Source organism: Pleurodeles waltl, chromosome 4_2, assembly GCF_031143425.1.
Source record: "Pleurodeles waltl isolate 20211129_DDA chromosome 4_2, aPleWal1.hap1.20221129, whole genome shotgun sequence".
NCBI lineage: Eukaryota > Metazoa > Chordata > Amphibia > Caudata > Salamandridae > Pleurodeles > Pleurodeles waltl.
The window spans coordinates 610856105-610877862 of record NC_090443.1 but is presented as its reverse complement, the minus strand read 5'-3'; the positions used below and the strand labels follow the sequence as shown (position 1 = coordinate 610877862).

Sequence of the window (21758 nt, the reverse complement as noted above, 5' to 3'; positions counted from 1 at the left end):
GGGAATGTCTCTAGCCCTTTTCGTTCCTGCAGAAACCTCAGCTTCTTCTGTCCAGTAGAAGCTTCTTTGCACCCACAGCTGGCATTTCCTGGGCATATGCCCATCTCCGACTTGCTTGTGACTTTTGGACTTGGTCCCCTTGTTCCACAGGTACCCTAGATTGGAAATCCATCGTTGTTGCATTGTTGGTTTGTGTCTTTCCTGCATTATTCCTCTAACACGACTTCTTTGTCCTTAGAGGAACTTTAGTGCACTTTGCACTCACTTTTTAGGGTCTTGGGGAGGGTTATTTTTCTAACTCTCACTATTTTCTAATAGTCCCAGCGACCCTCTACAAGGTCACATAGGTTTGGGGTCCATTCGTGGTTCGCATTCCACTTTTGGAGTATATGGTTTGTGTTGCCCCTATCCCTATGTGTCCCCATTGCATCCTATTGTAACTATACATTGTTTGCACTGTTTTCTAAGACTATACTGCATATTTTTGCTATTGTGTATATATATCTTGTGTATATTTCCTATCCTCTCACTAAGGGTACACTCTAAGATACTTTGGCATATTGTCATAAAAATAAAGTACCTTTATTTTTAGTATAACTGTGTATTGTGTTTTCTTATGATATTGTGCAAGTGACACTTGTGGTACTGTAGTAGCTTCACACGTCTCCTAGTTCAGCCTAAGCTGCTCTGCTAAGCTACCATTATCTATCAGCCTAAGCTGCTAGACACCCTATACACTAATAAGGGATAACTGGGCCTGGTGCAAGGTGCAAGTACCCCTTGGTACTCACTACAAGCCAGTCCAGCCTCCTACATTGGTTGTGCAGCGGTGGGATAAGTGCTTTGAGACTACTTACCACTCTTGTCATTGTACTTTTCATAAGAATAAAATATACAAAACAAGTTCAGTGTGTCTACACATAGCTAAAACGTTTTGCATTTCCTCTTTTCACTCTTTTCTAAAGTGTTGAAAAGTACTTCTAAAACTTTCAAAAAGTTCTTAAAAGTTTAAAAAGTTTTTTCTGTCTTTCCAAAAAGTTCTGAAAACTTTTTTCTCTTTTTCTATCACTTTAACTCTCTCTAAAAATGTCTGGCACAGGCCAAAATGTTGACCTGTCTAAGATTGCAAATGATCACCTTAGCTGGAAAGGAGCAAGGAGTCTCTGTGTAGAGAGAGGTTTGAGTGTAGGGAAGAATCCTTCCTTGGAATTGTTACTTAACATGCTTAGAGAACAAGATAAGGCAAAAAGTGCCCCATCTGTTGAAAAAGTAGCTAATGGTTCCCAATCTGATCCAGGGACTCCCCCAGGAAAAGGTTCAGGAAATAAACTTCTTAGCCTGCCCATTACTAGACAGTCTAGCATAGTTGGTACTGAGGTAGAGTCACATCATACAGATGTTGTGCTCTCACATTACACTGTCAGCCAAGCTGTTAGGGTGCCCTCTGTAAGGGACAGGTCTCCTTCTGTTCATTCCCATCATACCTCTGTATCTAGAAATGTCCCTCCCACCAACCCTGATGACAGATTGTTAGAAAGGGAACTCAATAAGTTGAGGGTGGAACAAACCAGACTGAAGCTTAAAAAGCAACAGCTGGATTTGGATAGACAGTCTTTAGAATTAGAGAAGGAAAGACATCAGTTGGGTTTAGAAACCCATGGTGGCAGCAGCAGTATTCCCCATAGTCATCCTGCAAAAGAGCATGATTCCAGGAATCTGCATAAGATAGTTCCCCCTTATAAGGAGGGGGATGACATTAACAAGTGGTTTGCTGCACTTGAGAGGGCCTGTGTTGTACAGGATGTCCCTCAAAGGCAGTGGGCTGCTATCCTATGGCTATCATTTAGTGGAAAAGGTAGGGATAGGCTCCTTACTGTGAAAGAAAATGATGCCAATAATTTCCAAGTTCTTAAGAATGCACTCCTGGATGGTTATGGCTTAACCACTGAACAATACAGGATAAAGTTCAGAGAGACCAAAAAGGAGTCTTCACAAGACTGGGTTGATTTCATTGACCATTCAGTGAAGGCCTTGGAGGGGTGGTTACATGGCAGTAAAGTTACTGATTATGACAGCCTGTATAACTTGATCCTGAGAGAGCATATTCTTAATAATTGTGTGTTTGATTTGTTGCACCAGTACTTGGTGGACTCTGATCTGACCTCTCCCCAAGAATTGGGAAAGAAGGCAGACAAATGGGTCAGAACAAGGGTGAACAGAAAAGTTCATACAGGGGGTGACAAAGAGAACACTAAGAAGAAAGATGGTGAAAAATCTCAAGATAAGCATGGGGATAAGGGTAAAACCAAAGATCCCACTTCAAATCTTAAACACTCTTCAGGGGGTGGAGATAAAACAAATTCTTCCTCTTCTTCTCAACCTACACAATTTAAAAAGCCTTGGTGCTTTGTGTGTAAAAACAGAGGCCATAGGCCAGGGGATAAGTCCTGTCCAGGTAAACCCCCTGAGCCTACCACCACTAATACATCAAGCTCTAGTGCCCCTAGCAGTAGTGGTACTAGTGGTGGGACTGCTGGCAACAGTCAAGTTAAGGGTGTAGTTGGGTTCACTTATGGATCCATAGTAGAAACTGGGGTAGTCAGTCCCAAGACAGTTTCTGTCACACCTAGTGGCATTGGCCTTGCCACACTGGCTGCTTGTCCCCTTACAATGGATAAGTACAGGCAGACAGTTTCAATAAATGGTGTTGAGGCCTTGGCCTACAGGGACACAGGTGCCAGTATCACTTTGGTGACTGAAAACCTAGTGCACCCTGATCAACACATCATTGGACAACAGTATAAGATTATTGATGTCCATAACTCCACTAAGTTTCTTCCCTTAGCTATAATTCAGTTTAGTTGGGGTGGAGTTACTGGCCCTAAGCAGGTGGTGGTATCACCTAGCTTACCTGTAGACTGTCTCTTAGGTAATGGTGTTGAGGCCTTGGCCTACAGGGACACAGGTGCCAGTATCACTTTGGTGACTGAAAACCTAGTGCACCCTGATCAACACATCATTGGACAACAGTATAAGATTATTGATGTCCATAACTCCACTAAGTTTCTTCCCTTACCTATAATTCAGTTTAGTTGGGGTGGAGTTACTGGCCCTAAGCAGGTGGTGGTATCACCTAGCTTACCTGTAGACTGTCTCTTAGGTAATGACCTAGAGGCCTCAGGTTGGGCTGATGTAGAGTTTTATGCCCATGCAGCCATGCTGGGCATCCCAGAGGAATTGTTCCCTCTCATTTCTACTGACATGAAAAAGCAAAGGAGAGAAGGCCTGAAAACTCAGGATCCCTCTCCATCAACAGGTAAAAAGGGTACCACAGTATCCTCTAACCACCCTGCCATTCAGGATACCATTCCTGTGGTGGGAGAAACCTCTCCTGGGGTGGCACCTGTTCCAAGGGAATCATCAGCTGGCAAAGCTGGACTCCCTGAGGTAGAATTACCTCTCTGTGGGATAACTAACATTGGTGAGAAAAAGAGCACCATTTTAGTTAACATGGAGCATCCCTCCAACCCTCCCAGAGAAACTTTAGTGCAGAAACCCTGCACTGCCTCACAACACTTAGGACAGCATCCCTGCCCTAGTGTGGAGCTCATAGGACAGCATCCCTGCCCTGCTCCAACTCAAGAGAAACAGCATCCCTGTTCTCTCTTCCAGCCATATGGACAAAGTTTTTGCCCAGCTATGGCTTTTCTGAGACAGCATCCCTGTCTGGCATTTCCATCACTACAAATAGGTTCAGTGGACAATTCCCACTGCTCTAAACTAAAACTTACTGATAGAAACTCTGAAAATACATCTTCACATTGTTGCTTAGCTAAAAAAACTTCAAACAGGGTGCTTTACATCCCCACAGGGAAGTAACCATATAGTGGATGATAAAGGGAGTAACCAGTCTATTGCAGAGCTACTCTCTACTTATCACCACTTAGACAATAAAGTCTCAACTGGCGAAGGTTAGCCTTATTGTCCTTCGTTTGGGGGGGGGTTGTGTGAGAAAGTAGCCTCTTTCTAGCCTTGTTACCCCCCACTTTTGGCCTGTTTGTGAGTGTATTTCAGGGTGTTTTCACTGTCTCACTGGGATCCTGCTAGCCAGGGCCCAGTGCTCATAGTGAAAACCCTATGTTTTCAGTATGTTTGTTATGTGTCACTGGGACCCTGCTAGTCAGGACCCCAGTGCTCATAAGTTTGTGGCCTATATGTATGTGTTCCCTGTGTGGTGCCTAACTGTCTCACTGAGGCTCTGCTAACCAGAACCTCAGTGGTTATGCTCTCTCATTTCTTTCCAAATTGTCACTAACAGGCTAGTGACCAATTTTACCAATTTACATTGGCTTACTGGAACACCCTTATAATTCCCTAGTATATGGTACTGAGGTACCCAGGGTATTGGGGTTCCAGGAGATCCCTATGGGCTGCAGCATTTCTTTTGCCACCCATAGGGAGCTCTGACAATTCTTACACAGGGCCTGCCACTGCAGCCTGAGTGAAATAATGCACACATTATTTCACAGCCATTTTCACTGCACTTAAGTAACTTATAAGTCACCTATATGTCTATCCTTTACCTGGTAAAGGTTAGGTGCAAAGTTACTTAGTGTGTGGGCACCCTGGCACTAGCCAAGGTGCCCCCACATTGTTCAGGGCAAATTCCCCGGACTTAGTGAGTGCGGGGACACCATTACACGTGTGCACTACATATAGGTCACTACCTATATGTAGCTTCACAATGGTAACTCCGAATATGGCCATGTAACATGTCTATGATCATGGAATTGCCCCCTATATGCCATCCTGGCATAGTTGGCACAATCCCATGATCCCAGTGGTCTGTAGCACAGACCCTGGTACTGCCAAACTGCCTTTCCTGGGGTGTCACTGCAGCAGCTGCTGCTGCCAACCCCTCAGACAGGTTTCTGCCCTCCGGGGGTCAAGCCAGGCTTGTCCCAGGATGGCAGAACAAAGGACTTCCTCTGAGAGAGGGTGTTACACCCTCTCCCTTTGGAAAATGGTGTGAAGGCAGGGGAGGAGTAGCCTCCCCCAGCCTCTGGAAATGCTTTCTTGGGCACAGATGTGCCCAATTCTGCATAAGCCAGTTTACACCGGTTCAGGGGACCCCTTAGCCCTGCTCAGATGCGAAACTGGACAAAGGAAAGGGGAGTGACCACTCCCCTGACCTGCACCTCCCCTGGGAGGTGTCCAGAGCTCCTCCAGTGTGCTCCAGACCTCTGCCATCTTGGAAACAGAGGTGCTGCTGGCACACTGGACTGCTCTGAGTGGCCAGTGCCACCAGGTGACGTCAGAGACTCCTTCTGATAGGCTCCTTCAGGTGTTGCTAGCCTATCCTCTCTTCTAGGTAGCCAAACCCTCTTTTCTGGCTATTTAGGGTCTCTGTCTCTGGGGAAACTTTAGATAACGAATGCAAGAGCTCAGCCGAGTTCCTCTGCATCTCTCTCTTCACCTTCTGCCAAGGAATCGACTGCTGACCGCGCTGGAAGCCTGCAAACCTGCAACAAAGTAGCTAAGACCACTACTGCAACTCTGTAACGCTGATCCTGCCGCCTTCTCGACTGTTTTCCTGGTGGTGCATGCTGTGGGGGTAGTCTGCCTCCTCTCTGCACTAGAAGCTCCGAAGAAATCTCCCGTGGGTCGACGGAATCTTCCCCCTGCAACCGCAGGCACCAAAAAGCTGCATTACCGGTCCCTTGGGTCTCCTCTCAGCACGACGAGCGAGGTCCCTCGAATCCAGCAACTCAGTCCAAGTGGCCCCCACAGTCCAGTGACTCTTCAGTCCAAGTTTGGTGGAGGTAAGTCCTTGCCTCACCTCGCTAGACTGCATTGCTGGGAACCGCGACTTTTGCAGCTACTCCGGCCTCCGTGCACTTCCGGCGGAAATCCTTTGTGCACAGTCCAGCCTGGGTCCACGGCACTCTAACCTGCATTGCACGACCTCCTAAGTTGTTCTCCGGCGACGTGGGACTCCTTTGTGTAACTTCGGGTGAGCACCGTTTAACGCATCTTCGTAGTGCCTGTTTCTGGCACTTCTCCGGGTGCTACCTGCTGCTAAGAGGGCTCCTTGTCTTGCTCGACGTCCCCTCTACCTCCTGGTCCAATTTGCGACCTCCTGGTCCCTCCTGGGCCACAGCAGCATCCAAAAACGCTAACCGCACGATTTGCAGCTAGCAAGGCTTGTTGGCGTTCTTTTGGCGGGAAAACAGTTCTGCACGACTCTCCACGGCGAGAGGGATCCGTCCACCAAAGGGAAAGTCTCTAGCCCTTTTCGTTCCTGCAGAAACCTCAGCTTCTTCTGTCCAGTAGAAGCTTCTTTGCACCCACAGCTGGCATTTCCTGGGCATATGCCCATCTCCGACTTGCTTGTGACTTTTGGACTTGGTCCCCTTGTTCCACAGGTACCCTAGATTGGAAATCCATCGTTGTTGCATTGTTGGTTTGTGTCTTTCCTGCATTATTCCTCTAACACGACTTCTTTGTCCTTAGAGGAACTTTAGTGCACTTTGCACTCACTTTTTAGGGTCTTGGGGAGGGTTATTTTTCTAACTCTCACTATTTTCTAATAGTCCCAGCGACCCTCTACAAGGTCACATAGGTTTGGGGTCCATTCGTGGTTCGCATTCCACTTTTGGAGTATATGGTTTGTGTTGCCCCTATCCCTATGTGTCCCCATTACATCCTATTGTAACTATACATTGTTTGCACTGTTTTCTAAGACTATACTGCATATTTTTGCTATTGTGTATATATATCTTGTGTATATTTCCTATCCTCTCACTGAGGGTACACTCTAAGATACTTTGGCATATTGTCATAAAAATAAAGTACCTTTATTTTTAGTATAACTGTGTATTGTGTTTTCTTATGATATTGTGCAAGTGACACTTGTGGTACTGTAGTAGCTTCACACGTCTCCTAGTTCAGCCTAAGCTGCTCTGCTAAGCTACCATTATCTATCAGCCTAAGCTGCTAGACACCCTATACACTAATAAGGGATAACTGGGCCTGGTGCAAGGTGCAAGTACCCCTTGGTACTCACTACAAGCCAGTCCAGCCTCCTACACCTTGGACTCACCCAGTAAATGGGAGGCCCCACAAACATCGCAGGACTGTAAAAAGATCTCAAAAGCATTCTCGTCTTCCGAACTCCTATACCACCAACCTTAACATAATAACAACCTTCTCAAATCCATCTCCAACCTCAACACCTGGATAACTTTCTGTGCAGATACCCTGACTCCTCACAAAGCCAAGAGAACCAGACCTCAAGAGTGGTGGTCCACGGAAGAACTCGGGTTCACTAAATGACACTGCAAGAAACTTGAATGCAGATGAAAACAGTCAGACCGACACTGAAAAGAGTGCCTACAAATCCACCCTCAGATGTTATCATCATCAAATCAGACATCAAACACTCTATACTCAACGACACCGGAAGCAGCATCAGCAGCACCAAGAAAATAGTTGCTCTAGTGACAATCTTCACCTCTCTGGAAGCAAGCTCCACCAGCGTAACCTCCTCTCAGGCCTTGTGCACCCAGCTGTCCCTATTCTTCAACAAGATCACAAGCATCTATATAAACATGAAGCCCCAAGTGGAGCCTTCTATCTTCGAAGCCCCTGTTGCTCATCTCTAACACCACCCAGAGGGCCACACTGACCACCTGGTACACCATCACTAGTCAAGAAACTGCAAGAGCACCCTTGGATACCTGACCTCACCACATCTTCATCAAAGAACTGGGCCACATCAGCGCAGCCCTCACCCTGATCCTGAATGACTCAATCTTCATAGCCACCTACCTGGATGCCTGACATGTGCCACAGTACTCCCCCTGGTCAAAAAACCCTTAGCAGATTGTAAGGCACTAGCCAACTACCAGCCTGCCTCCCTATTACCTCCACCTAACATAAGTTATGGAAAAGATGATAAAGTCCAAGCCAGCTAGCTCTTTGTGCTTAACCCTGCTGCAATGTTATGTTGTATTTGTAATGTTATGACTTAAGTATGGAAAATGTTAATTAAGACAAGTTTTTAAAAAGAAGACAGCCACCTTCTCAACACCACTCAATCCTGATTCAGGCCCAATCACAGTACAGAGACTGCCCTCATCTCTGCCACAGACAACATCCAAATGATCATGGACATGACACTGTGGCCCTAATACTACTGGAACTGTCCAAATCCTTCAACATGATCTTCCACCTCATCCTTTTCCAACAACAGCACAAAGCCTGTATCCAAGGTTGCACACTGCACTGGATTTGCTCCTTCCTGACAGGCTGCACCCAATCAGTTAGCCTTGCCCTCTTCATCTAAGACAGCTTCAACCTCATCTGTGATGTTTAATTAGGATCTTTACTCAGCCCCACTTGGTTATATGCCCCACTCACCAGCAACATCCAGGCCATCAACATCATATCCTATACTAATGATGCTCAGCTCATAGTAGCCTTCCAGATCATTGGCAATCACTCCAGGACACATCTCAATCCATCGTTTTCTGCCTACCACCTCGCCTTATCAGAGCGAAGCGGGTTCTAGGTTGCTTGTGTTCAGGGAAGACCTGGTTTTGCAGTTCTGGCTGGACTGTTCCCACTGGAGCATAGTCAAACTGATTTGTACATGGTTCGGTCCAAACTGAGGTGGCATGGTGGGTGAAAAATGATAGAGTGGGATGTAGCCAGAGTAATTGCCAGTGGTAGTGGCTAGTATTAATTCAAACAATCCATCCATCACCTTTTTGTTGTTGCAGTCATGATAATCTAAGCATTTGTGCAGAGGCTTAGGCTTGTGCCAGACTTTAATAAGTCATGTACTTGTCCTGTGGCCTGGAGGGGTGCACCAAGCATGCCCTCAATACTTACAGTGCACTATTGAATGTGTAATGGGTATTGCAAAGCACGGTGGAGACAGAACACCATGGTTAGGAGAAATCTATAGTTGGACTAGGCCTTTGTATCTTGGTCACTTGGTTTAAGTCCTACTGGCCCATTTGGGTTAAGTTCAGCAGCCATGTGTGTATCCAGGTCTTGTGCAGAATCCTGTGTGTGTGTGTGCATCTGTAGTGAGTGTAGCACATGTATGTGTGCTTGAGCCAGAGTAATGGAAGTCAGTGGGATCCATTTTAGATTCCTCTAACATGGCTTAGCACAGGATGGAGGATGAGGACTGTGCTTCTATATAGTGGAAGTGTATTGATTGCATACATGTAGCTGGAGGGAGGAGAATCATTGAAGTGAGGGAAGAGAGATAGGAATGCCTTGGAAATACTATGAATCCTTTTGTTAACAGGTAGCTGCTGTTTAGTCTTCCTGAGCACTGACATTTAGTGGATGGTAGGGATGCAGAGCAGGGCTGCAGACTCTGTTGTATAAGGTGAGGAAGTGTCTACGTAAGACCTGGCCATTTGTCTTTCTTGGGTTACTTCTTAAGCTTGGCTGATGACAGTCAGACACAAAAACTACACATCTTTCTATTGTGGGAGCACCAGGACAGTGGCAGCTGTGAAAAATATCAATATACACCGAAAATATGTCTGGAAACCAGCCTGTAGAGGACACATGAAAAGAGACCCACTCCCAACCCGGTTATAGTTTTAAACAGTGGATTTGTATCTCTGGTCTAGAAGCAAACTAGTCCTCTGTGTTCAAGTTCCAAGTCCTCAACGACCATGGGAGGGAGGGAGTGCTCAAAGGCCCACTGTACAAAATGGGCTAGTGTCTGTCAGACAGCTGGTCTCTGAAAGGAGAAGAGACATCGACTGAAGTCTGGACTTCAGGCTGAAGAACCAGTGGTCCTGCCATGAAATGTATAGAAGCATATCTGCCTGCTGAGAGAGGGAAGGAGCCTGCCTTTGCCATACAGGAGTGTCTGTCTAGGCGGAGCAAGTCCCAGTACATCTCTGTTGGTTGTGGGACATCCAGGAAGTGGTGGACTACTTGAGAGCAATCTGAGGTGAACCCTAGTGCAAGTGGGCACGAGTCTCTCACTGGGTTTCTGTCAGAAACCACAACACCATGCTCCTCATCAAGCCGCCTGGGGATACACCTAATTTGGTCTGCCCAGGACCACAATCAACTTAGACTGGTGACCTTCCATTGGAAGATCACCGACCCAGACTGCTGACCCGATAATTGACCTGTGTATTCTTTGTGGTGTGTAGTACTTAGAACAACTGTGATTAAGGTACTTTCTTGATAGACAAGCACTGGACTGGATATTAATATTACTGTCTGTTGGTTGATTTTTCAGTGCTGAGTTTCAGCACCCTCACACTACCTTCCTGAGAAGCCTGTGACTCCTCACTCTCACTAGTGCAGAAGGGGTTTTACTTGGCCCAGTTTGCACAGCCACAGTAGAAAGAACCCTGGGATGTTGGTGGCTATCAATCTTATCCCCCAAGGTGGAGGCCCAGAAGCCCATGCCTGCACTGTGACCCCCCCCCCACCAAAAGTGAATGAACACATTAAATCACATGTCCCCACATACTGTAGTGCTGAAAACTTCATTTTGATCAACTCTCTAAAAGGAGTCAGTATCCTAGATTTGGGGTATGGTTGAGACCTCGATTTCAAAGGAAGATCATATAATGGTGGTGGCTGAGCATCTTTTAAATACAAAGGGGACCATTTAGATATACATGTATTTATTTACTACTACACCTAGGTGTAAGTCTACACTTGTTTGCTATTCATGATTTTCCAAGTGTAGCTTTACACCTAAATGTAAACATACAGGTCTCCAACCCCTCAAATCAGGATGTGGAACCTCCAACAGTAACTACTATTAACTTTGCAAATGTAGGTGAAGATCTCCCTGTGTGAACAATAATTTAAAACAATTCTGTACTTACTAACGTTTATTTTAATACGAAATAAATGTTGGTAAAAATTGAGTTTAATTTTTGTTTTGTAAACTAAGTTTATTTTTTGGTCAATTAAGTTTATGATTAACTCTTAAAATTGTATCTCTCTCTCTCTATCTATATATATATATATAACATTAGTTCCAATCGGGTGTTATTTTAGTTCCCTGTCTCCACTGTTTTCTATGACAGCGAGTTGCAATACCTGTGGTTGCTTATGTGTGGTGCTTGATTTACTCCAAGGCTGAGCTGGAGTCCATTTAAGGCAGTTGTGACACCTTCAGGACTGAAGAAGTGTTGTGTGTGAATAGCAGTTACTGTACTCTTTTGTGGATGTGTTTTTGTAGTAGACCGATCATTTCCTGATCGCTTTTTCAGCCCGTTCCCTGGTGATAAAATTAATTCAGAAGATGCCCCCTTAAGGCTTAAGAGATTGTGGAGGACTTTAACAGAGCAAACATTTGCTAATCACTTTACTTTCCCCACGAAAGAAACTACGATGTCCCTTTTTAATCAAATCAAATTATTTAACACTGCTATTATAAAATATCTGGATGTCTCTGCTTCACTGAAAGTGAATAAATCAAATAGGAATGCCCCCTCTGAAAAATGGTACTCAACAGAATTGAGAGTAATGAAAAGAAAATGTAAAAAGATTGAACATAGGTGGAGGTCCTCAAAAAATAAAATAGATCACATAAAATGTAAAGAAGAGCAAAAGGAATATTTTAAAGCCCTGAAAAGAGCTAAGAAAGGCTAGTTTATTCACCGAATCGAAGAGAATAGTAGCTATTTGAAGGAGTTATTCAAAATTGTGAGGGAACTCGCCCAGCCCACCTGGCTCTTAGTCCGTTTCCCAGACACAGGCCTACCTTGAGGAAACCTTACAGATAAAATTGTAAAAATGTACTCGTCCTTCGAGAACCGACCCCCTCTTTCTGATGTGGCACAGGCTTTCTTAGACCCCCACCCAGATGCTTAGGTTCATCTAGGAGCCTTTTAATTATTTTCAGAAACATGTAGCACATGATGGAAGTTCAATTTGGCTCTCCGTTTGACCCCTGCTCTCATTTTATCGACACTCAATTAGATTCGACTCTAGGCCCCTACTTTACTCCAACATTTAATTGATCTCTGGGGGCAACTTATCCAGAGATTTGGAAGGAAGCTGTACTTCTGCCTTTGGCAAAAACAATCTGGCATTGATGTGTTGATTCTTTCGAACTATTGACCTATATTTGTCCTTCCCTATATGCCCAACATTTTGGAAAATTTCGTGAATAAACAACGGACTAATTTTTTTAGAAATCAGCAAGCCGTTGGATTCTTCTCTGCTGGGTTTTCGAGCTATAACAGCACCGAGTCCACGCTGCTAGCTGTGTTGGATGGTATCAGGTCAGTAGTCGATCAGTGTGGGGCTGCGGCCTTGATCCTGATTGACCTGCCTTTGCTGATTGGCAAGCTTCACGAGACTGATTTACATTCTCATGCTCTTAGGTGGATGAGCTATTTTTTATTGAACAGAACACATGTAGTGCAGTTGGGTGCCTGTAGATCTCACCCCTTTACATCCAAGTGTGGAATTCCCTAAGGCTCCTCGATAAGCCCCACCATTTTTACTGTTTCTGTACCTATGCTGGCCAAAATTAGTCAAGAAATGGGTCTTTGAAGTCACTGCTTATGCAGACCATACCCAGCTGATATCACATTACTGGGGGAGGATCACAATGAGACCCGTAACAGACTACGAGTATGCCTCACCGAAGTAGCTGGATGGATGACAAAACATTGTATAAAACTTAATACAGAGAAAACAAGAAATCCTGCTGTCTAGCGATGCACATCTGATTTTGGATGCCTCTTGGTGACCTGAGTCATTAGGGGGGGATGCCCACGCCCAAGAAATCGTCAAAAAAGTTGGGGGGTCATCATTGATCAACAATTCCATGCAAGAATATGTTGTGACTATGTGTGGCAAGTGCTTTGGCATTCTCAAGCTTTTGAGAAGGCTATTCAAATGTATTATTTTGCCAGGAACCCATGGTCCAGGCCCTCATAACAAGTAGGCTGGATTATGGCAATGCTTTATTTGTTTACCTGTTCACAAGGCAGAAGGTAACTCAAAATGCTGCATCCAAGCTAATCTGTAATATGGAGAGATATGGCTCTTCATCGGGCTGCTTATTTTCTTTACATTGGATTCCTATGCATAAGAGAGCTAATTTCAAACTCTTATGTACACTCATAAAGCTCTGCATAATATAGGACTGGAGATTTTACAAGCCAGAGTGGAATTTTACAAACTCACCCACGATCTGAAATCTTGTAACTTGGCCCAAGCTGAAACCAAACGAATAAGGAAGGCCAGATCAGGGGGCAGAGCTTGTTCTTACCTGGCTGCTGCTCAGGGGAATTCCTTCCCTATGGACATTCGTTTTATTAATGATCATACCAGATTTAGGAAAGAATCATAAACCTGGCTCTTCCCAGCTTAATGGATTGTATGATGTTTTCTTGTGCAGCGAGTTCTCTGGATAGGTTGGCAGCTACTTAGCGCCATGACATCCCCTAGGGGGATAAGTGCTGCGCTTTACAAATACGTTAAATAAATTAATAAATAGTATGTCCTTCCTTAAACCCTGTTCCCTTTCAGAAGAGGTCACATGGTTGGGTGGGTGGTACTTCAATTTTCTGTGCTTGGTTTTTAGGATACTTAGTATAGTGTATGTGGGTAGCTTTGCAAGGAGGAATGTTCTGATTTTATCATTGCAAACTTGCAGCAGCTCTTCTACACAAAATGGTGCAGAGGCAAATATTTTAAAATACATACCTCCTTTTGAGATGCATTTTGATTGAAGTTGTGTTGACATCTCTCCCTAGAAAACAGGGGTCCTTTGTTGATCATGAAATGGATCCTTGCCTAGTGGGGTCGGGGATAGATTTCTCCTTTTTGCTCTGTGCTTGAGCTCCCAGGAATTGGTACTGTACGCAGTGACTTTTGAAAGGATGGACTCCAAAAGAGTATTCTGCCTTGGCATCGACATTTGTGACTGAGTAGATGTGGCCATTGGTATCTCTGCACCATGGGATATCCCGTCGTCCTTCTATGTTTCAAAAACTGAGTGCTTTAACATCAGATTTCTTGAGTACTTCAATATCAAGCATGGAGGTATTGATGTTGCTCTTCTGGGGTACCTCTGATGGTGTTGGAGGGGCCATTCAAGTTCTTACACACAGGAAGGACTACTGCCCTGAAGCTTGCTCTAGGACTCTTTGATACAGAGCTCAGTCTACTTTCCAAGAAGGCTCAATGTAGCTCACAGCCTCCCCTCCCCGTCCCGTCCTTCGAGCTCCCAAACATCAATTCATGGCAACTGCCACAACTTCCAAAGAAATGAGAGTCCAGAAAATAAAATTTGTATTTACTCCTAGGACTTTTCTCACCACCTAGAAATTCTTGTCAAAAAGATGACATGTTGGCGAGAAGATAAGTCCAAAGAGGCTCACGTTGGCACAATAAACAAGAAGAAAACTGCATTATCTTCATGAAATGAAGAAAATGGAAACTAAAATCCAGCAATGAGTGATGTAAAAAATGTCCAGAAAATGCAGCAGCACCTTTAATGCATGAAAGAAAACAATTACCTGCCTGACTCTGTGGAGCATAATTAGACAGTGCATCGTCCAGAATACCTACCAGGGGCAGGGTCAGGTTTCTTCTGTTAAAAACAATGCCTATGGCATCATTTGTAATTTGTTTTTCTTCGTAATAAAGTTGGCTTTTTTCAGCCAAATGGAACCTATAAGGTTGAATTATAAATTAAGCTTTACATGCTGATAAGAAGTTAGAATGCCTTGCCTATGATAGATGTGATTTGTAAGTAAAACTTACAAAGTAATAAAAACAAAGTTACAATTTAAAATATATTCTTGGATCCCCAGCTTGCCAGATTGTACTGTTTAGCACAATCAAAAGTAGGGGGCTGGGACGCTAGTACGTATAGAGCTTACATTAACACAGGAATTAATTAGTATAATTTAGGATTTATTATTTTATCCATTTATAACTAAATATGTATTCTAATCAAAAAAGTCAGAATTAACCATTAAATCTACAGATTGCCTAGATTTGACGTATATTACAATAACAATAATAGGACAAGTAATTTTTTGAAAGTTACAATTCTCTAACAAGAAATTAAGAATAGGATGTGAAATGTGATTTGTTTCTCAATATTATCAAAGGATGAATCTACAGTCAGATATATGTTTGCTTCATTTAGAATTTTCTATATTTTTTATAGTTACAATGGACTTTACAATGACAAGAAATCTACATTATTGAGGTGCTAAATATCTAACAATATGTCTATGTCCTGATGAAGGTTGTTTAATGATAGCTGTTAGAAAGTGGGTCTCCAGTTGGTGGAGGTAACCACTCTGTCCAAGTAGGGACCTCAATCCTAGTCACTGTAAGTCAGTTACACACCATAAATTACCCTGCGCTCACACTCTCGTAGCTTGGCACAGAGCAGGCAGGCTTAACTTAAGAGGAAACGTGCAAAGTATTTGTGCAATACTTAAAACAGTAACACAGTAAAAACACCACATGAAGACTCCACACCAAGTTAGAAAAATAGATTATAATTTTAAGAGACCCAACAAGACAAAATTCCAGTAAGCAGAAGTCCAGATATACATTTCCAAAGAATATCTGCAAATATAGTGCTTAGAAGCTTAAAGCCCTATCCCGGGGCTAGATGGTCATGCTAAACCGGGGAAAATGGAAACGTTCAGGCCGACCGCAATGGAGCATGGGTTGGCTACACACACCAATCCGATTCGAGGAGCAGGGGGTTGGGGATGGGCAGGGTGATGTGAAGGCGATGTGTCTGGTCCGATCAGTGCAGTTGGAGATTCGTCAAGCCACGCAGCCATTGATGTGATGTTCTCGAGCAGCGGCGTCAAGCCCCTTTGCAATGGAGGTGATGAGTCTTCGTCGAGCCGTGCAGCTGGAGATGCTATATCCTCGAGCAGTGGTGATGTGCTAGCGTGGAAAGGAGAAGCGTCGGTTACGGCTGGCGCAACAACTGCAATGCGTGGATTCTGCTGATTCAGCACGGAAAAACCCACTTCCAAGGGTACAGGACTGGACAGGCACTACTTGCCAGGGAGGACGGAGGACTCAGAGTTGGCAACAGACCAGGTGCTGGTGTAGAGTTGCGGGAAGTCGTTGATATCCCCGAGACTTCAGAACAGCAGGCAAACAGACAAGCCCTTGGAGTCACTCTAGGTTCAAGTGGTGTAGGTCCAGTCCTTCTCACCCAGGCAGAGGGCAGCAAGCAGGTCAGCACAGCAGAAAAGTAGTTCTTACAGAGCAGCAGTCCTTATTACTGGCAGAGTATCCACAGGTCCAGAAATGTACTGATTTAGTAGGGTCAGAGGCCCAGTACTTATACCCAGCTGTGCCTTTGAAGTGGGGGGTGACTTCAAAGAAGGATTTTTGAAGTACACTTACGTAATTTCTTTCTGCCCTGGCTCCAGACTCACTACAGGGGGCTAAATATTCCTTTGTGTGGGATCAAGACACTGCTTATTCAAGTGCACTTTAGCAGTGGTAAAGTGCTCAGTCTGTAGGCCAATAGAAAGAATCAGCAAAAATATAAGTCAAGCAGGCAAAAGGTTTTGTTTGGGGAAGATCACCCAAAGGCTGACAGGTCTAACAATGGCCAACAGACGGAAACACTGCCTTGTGTGAAATTCTAAAATCTGAAACACTTTTTTGCATCCTATGTTGCACAATACAACCATGACTAATTTTAAAGTGCGCACTTGTTTGCGAGGAGGTGCCAGCTGATGTCACCATTATGCTGACAGGAATCTTTGAGGCAATTGTTCAGTTAGGAAAAATGCATATGTGACACTTGTCTCAAAATGCAACTACGTAGCAGAAAAAAAAAAACAATAGAAAGGTTGTCACAAAACACTCTAATAAAGCCTGCACAGGCGTTAGAACAAATATTCTAAAAATGTGTGGATATGAAAAATATGTCAAGCTGGAAATGTTACATATATAAACAATGACCTGGATTTTGATCTTTTAAATCAAAGTGCTTTTGTCCAATGTGTTTCATAAAAAGGAAAAGCACTAGACAATAAAAACTCAAGAAGCACCAACCTTCACACTTTACAGAAGTACCTCGAGCCAAATTTCAATTTTATTTAACATTAGAAAATAAATTGGTTAACATCTCAGGAAAAAACACAATGGTAACTCCAATGGTCAAAGTACTAATGGCTCCAGAACATGTTTGTGCATGTTCTGCATAATGTGCATAGGTAATCTTGTTTATTATGTAAAGTTAGAAGAGTTGGCCCATTTGGTACATCACGAGTTCCAGTTAATAATGCAAACCGCCAATTTAAATTTTGGAATCAATATACTTAGAACGTGGTGCTAGAATAGCATACGCCAACGTCAGTAGCTCAAATCTCTTTACTGATCATGACACAATCACTATTGCACTTTAGTCATAATATTTTTTCGTCCACTGAAGAATGGGCTGAATTGATCGTGTTTAGAAGAGCCTCGAATATGATTAGAGACTCATACCATTGATAGAAGGAATTCAGCTCTTTGACTCAGCAAAAGAAGGGACAAGCACAAAGTGGCACAGTGACTGTTCTGCTGTGTAGTTAACGAGGCGTACAGCCCATGCTCCTCCTGCTGCCTGTAAACAAATCTGCATTCCCAATACAGACTGAAAAATGTCCTCCTGTAGGCTCGCCAAAGAAGTACATGATCAACACGTGGAGCTTGTCCTCCAACCTCATGGAAAGGGCTGAATTCTCACATTTTGATTCAAACGAGTAAAAACAAAATCAACTACTGTTGTATACAACCCTACACATTAAGAGCAAAAGGCTATGTGGAAAGACAAATGTGAAATACTCTTTTTGTGTATCACAAAATTTGATAAACATTCACAAATTCAGATAAATATTGCATCTTTTTGAATACCGAAAAGCTCCCCCCGACCCACGTTACTAGCTCACCTTTCCAGGTATGTTTTAATACAAAAAAGCAGCAACCGTTTCATACATGGTAACTTTTTCAGTCCAAGAACATGATATTTAAGACCAGAAAAAATACAATGGTTATGCTTCAACTTTCATTCAAGTTAAAAAAAGAAATGTTGAAAAATGTAAATAAATTCCATTCACTGGTAAAAGATGCCACTTTCCAAGTAAGACTGTATATTTTAGGCCTTCATACTAACAGAAAAAGTGTTTGATGTCTTCTACAACTATTAACAAATTAACAGATGTGTACACTTAAAGATATTTTTAAACTCCTATCTTCCTTTGTAATCTTGAGAATACTCACTGTATATAAATTCAGTATTAAAAAATGGAGTATAAGTAAATGCTCCGTTTTTTTTTTAATTACATGAAAACAAATCAAGACAACATCTCAGTCAGGAGTCCTCTGTAAAACCAATAGCACTACAAAACAATAAAAAGAAAAAAAACATTTTATGCTTTTTCTTTTCACCTACATTGGCAAATGCATTTGAAGATGTAAAGGCACTTTGAAAACCCAATATGGTTTGGATCATTAAGTTTGCAAAGTACAAACAGGATTTACAAACATATGACTATGCAGAAGAATGTGAACATGGGTGCCATTATGGCATGAAACAAATGTCCAATACGTGATAACACTGGTTTTAGGAATGAGAACTGGTAATATAACAAAATAGAGTAAAATGGGAATTAAAACGCTGAGATCACAATTATGCTTTTGTACAAATCAAAAAAGAAGTACAAAAGCAGAGGAACAGAAAGGGTTGGTGAGTTGAGAAAAGACAAAACCAATGGTCCAGCACACATTTTTTAATGATTACTCCCCAGAAGTAAATTCCACGAGTAGACAATCGAAGGCAGAAGAGTCTACTTAGTCCAGATGCTTTGTTGGTGGTGGCTCAGCTTCCAAACCAGGAGCACAATGTTTTAGATGAATACAGTACCAGGAAACTTTGGTCCACAAGTCAGAATATAAGAGGTTTCTTACATAACTGCAAAGTCAATCTGTACATAAAGTTGCCTTACCCCAACCTGTAAAAAAAAATAGAGAAGAGAAAAAGAACACATAAATATGCACATAATATCAAAGACACACTCCATGATCCTCCATTCTCACTCTGACTCATCCCAAATCCCTTCTACCACTTTCATCTCCAAAATATCTCTGCCTAAGCTCTTCCCTCCACATCTAACTCACCAACCCTCACTCTACCTCTGTGACCTCCCACACAACCCTACTAAATTCTCCTGCATTCATCTCACCCTGCTACTATGCTCTCCCTAACCCTTCCACATACTCTCCCCCCCCCCCCTTTACTCATCCCAAGCCTTTGGGTTGAGTAAATGAAGAATATACTCCCAATTAACACTTCTGGATTTCTTTCCTCCTCCACCCCTCCATTACTCCAGTCAATCTAACTAACAAACTCTCATATCCGCGGCTCATATTAACTCATAATAATACTAAAACTGTACTCATTATTTAACAATACTAATCCATCACTAATTCTTGTTGGGTTCCGGAGTAGCATGCTACTCATCAAAAAGCGCTTTGATGCCTCGTCCGGGGTAGTAAGCGCTATATAAATACGATTAAAATACAATTACAATACACTAACTAGCCATAGTAGCAAGGAGAGGTAAACCATAAGTAGCCTTGACAAAACCTCCTAGAGCATTTGCCAGAACAGAATTATAGCTTTCTGCCAAGAACTAGAACGGTTGTTAAAGGCACTGAATTTGAGTTATAACCCGGAAGATGGTTTTTAACAACCCATACAACCAAGGCATTAGAGTTATAAAGCTATTCAAACTTTCCACCCACTGTGTAGAATGTTCTTAATTGAAAAGGGAGAAACAGTGAGACTAGCCTTGGAATCCAGGGGCGGCCATTATAGGCTATGAGCCTCTACGGTTTCTTTAATAGAGCACTCAATATTCCAATGTTCTAATCTAATTTGCCCATCCTTAACTGAGAACACTTTGGATAATCATGAGCTTTGGACCATCATGACCACAGGCAATTTAACAGTAGGAAGCTGTAGGTTATGAATCATTTACATACTTTGCCTGGTTTAATGGTTGATGTTTAAAAATGAAACTGTTAAGACTCAAGAGTCAAAATCCAAGGTCAGTGAACCTTCTTTAAAGAGGCTATTCCCTCTTAAAACCTCCAACAATGTCTTGATTCTTGTGTCTAACAATGCCCTTTCATTGTCAGGTGTTTTTCCCTTCAGAAAGTTATGTTTTTAGTACAGCACCTCATACTCAACATGTTTTAAGTGCTGTAACCCGATTACTATTAGCCAACTTGATAACATTAACTTTGACAATCTTGGCAGAATGGAAGGTAGACGGGGCCTTCCCCAGAGCTCAAACAAATGAACTCAGATCAGTGTAATTTCAGTGGTCTCACCCACTCACACACTTTCTCAATAACCTGTCTGGATCTGTTATTAAAAAATATTAAAACCTTCAATTCTTTGCAAGTCCATGTCAGAATTGTATACATCCTCATTAGTCTAAAGGTATTATCTCAACTACGGTTTAAGTGTAATCTAAATGATAATTAACATCTCTACAGTGCTATCATATACTGTATGTATTTTCTTTTTCTTGTAATGTGTTTTCATAGTACACCCCAGCCATTACCCTGCCCCTTCTCAATGATTAACAGCACCACTGGCTTCCTCAAAGACACTCAAGATCACTATTCTGTATGGTGGTTTTGCGAACCTTCTAATTGGCATGACTATGCCCTTACGAGAACATGCTACAAAACAAACCACACTGATTTCAAAACATGTCTACACAGTACGACAACAGATTTGCCTAACTTTGTATATGCTGGGTATGAATGCACCACTTTACTTTGTAAATAAATAAATCATCTTGCTATATTAGCTGTAAACTATCGGTAGGGTCTCAGGATATCTTAGCACTACTAGTAAGCTGATGTTGCAAAAGTGCTGTTGTACGCTACTGAGACGGTTCTCATAGTTACTTAAACACGTAGACTGGAGAAGGAGAGAAGCCAGTGTGCACAGTTCCAGCGTTTGACCAATAAACACACTGCTTTAAAGTGAGTGGGTTCAGGATACACCTTCCCTAGCAAATGTCAAGGTTTTTTTTAGTTGTAGTCACTCTTGCACTTTACCTCAAACCGCCTACCGCCTACCGCCGCAGCCACAGCCACCAAAAGACAGTCGCAGCGGCTACCAGCCGTCCGCCATATTATGACCGTAGCCTAAATTCCACCAGAAAGATGGCGGTAAGGCGGCGCTGCTGCCAACAGCAGCGCCACGCCAGTAGACTGCCACAGACCATATAATGACCCATGATACGGCCTGGTAGTGTTCTTCTGGGGGAAGCTGCTGCCAGTCTCCTGCCAGAGGACCCCCTGAAATCAGTTAAGTTCGGTGCTCCGACAGAGGAGGGCGGAGGGTTTGTGTGTGTGTGTGGGTGTATATGTTTGTGTGTGAATGCAGGTGTGCGTTGCATGTGGTATGTGCTCTGTCACTGATATTGCCTATCGCCATGGTATTCGTGGCGGTAAGGAGGCCACGAAAACCATAGCGGTAGGTGGGGTCATAATCCCGCGGGCGGGCTAGTGACGGCCGCCTGACTGGAGACTGAAGTCTGCAGCCCGGCGGCTGTTACCGCCATGGCGGACGGAGTGGTACATTGGCAGTTTGGCTTGAGCCTAACCGCCAATGTCATATTATGGGGAAAAGTACCTCCAGCCTGTTGGCAGTACTTTTCTCCACAATACCGCCG

General features: G+C 43.3%; 1 protein-coding gene across 1 annotated transcript in view; it reads right to left on the bottom strand.

The window, feature by feature from the left end:
* Positions 1–17091: 17091 nt before the first annotated feature.
* Positions 17092–21758, bottom strand: part of SLC30A7 (solute carrier family 30 member 7) — a 156563-nt gene continuing 151896 nt past the window's right edge. The window contains exon 11 of the mRNA XM_069232181.1: positions 17092–19013. Coding sequence (XP_069088282.1) covers positions 18966–19013 — 48 coding nt within the window. The 3' untranslated portion in view covers positions 17092–18965. The remainder of the gene's footprint in view (positions 19014–21758) is intronic.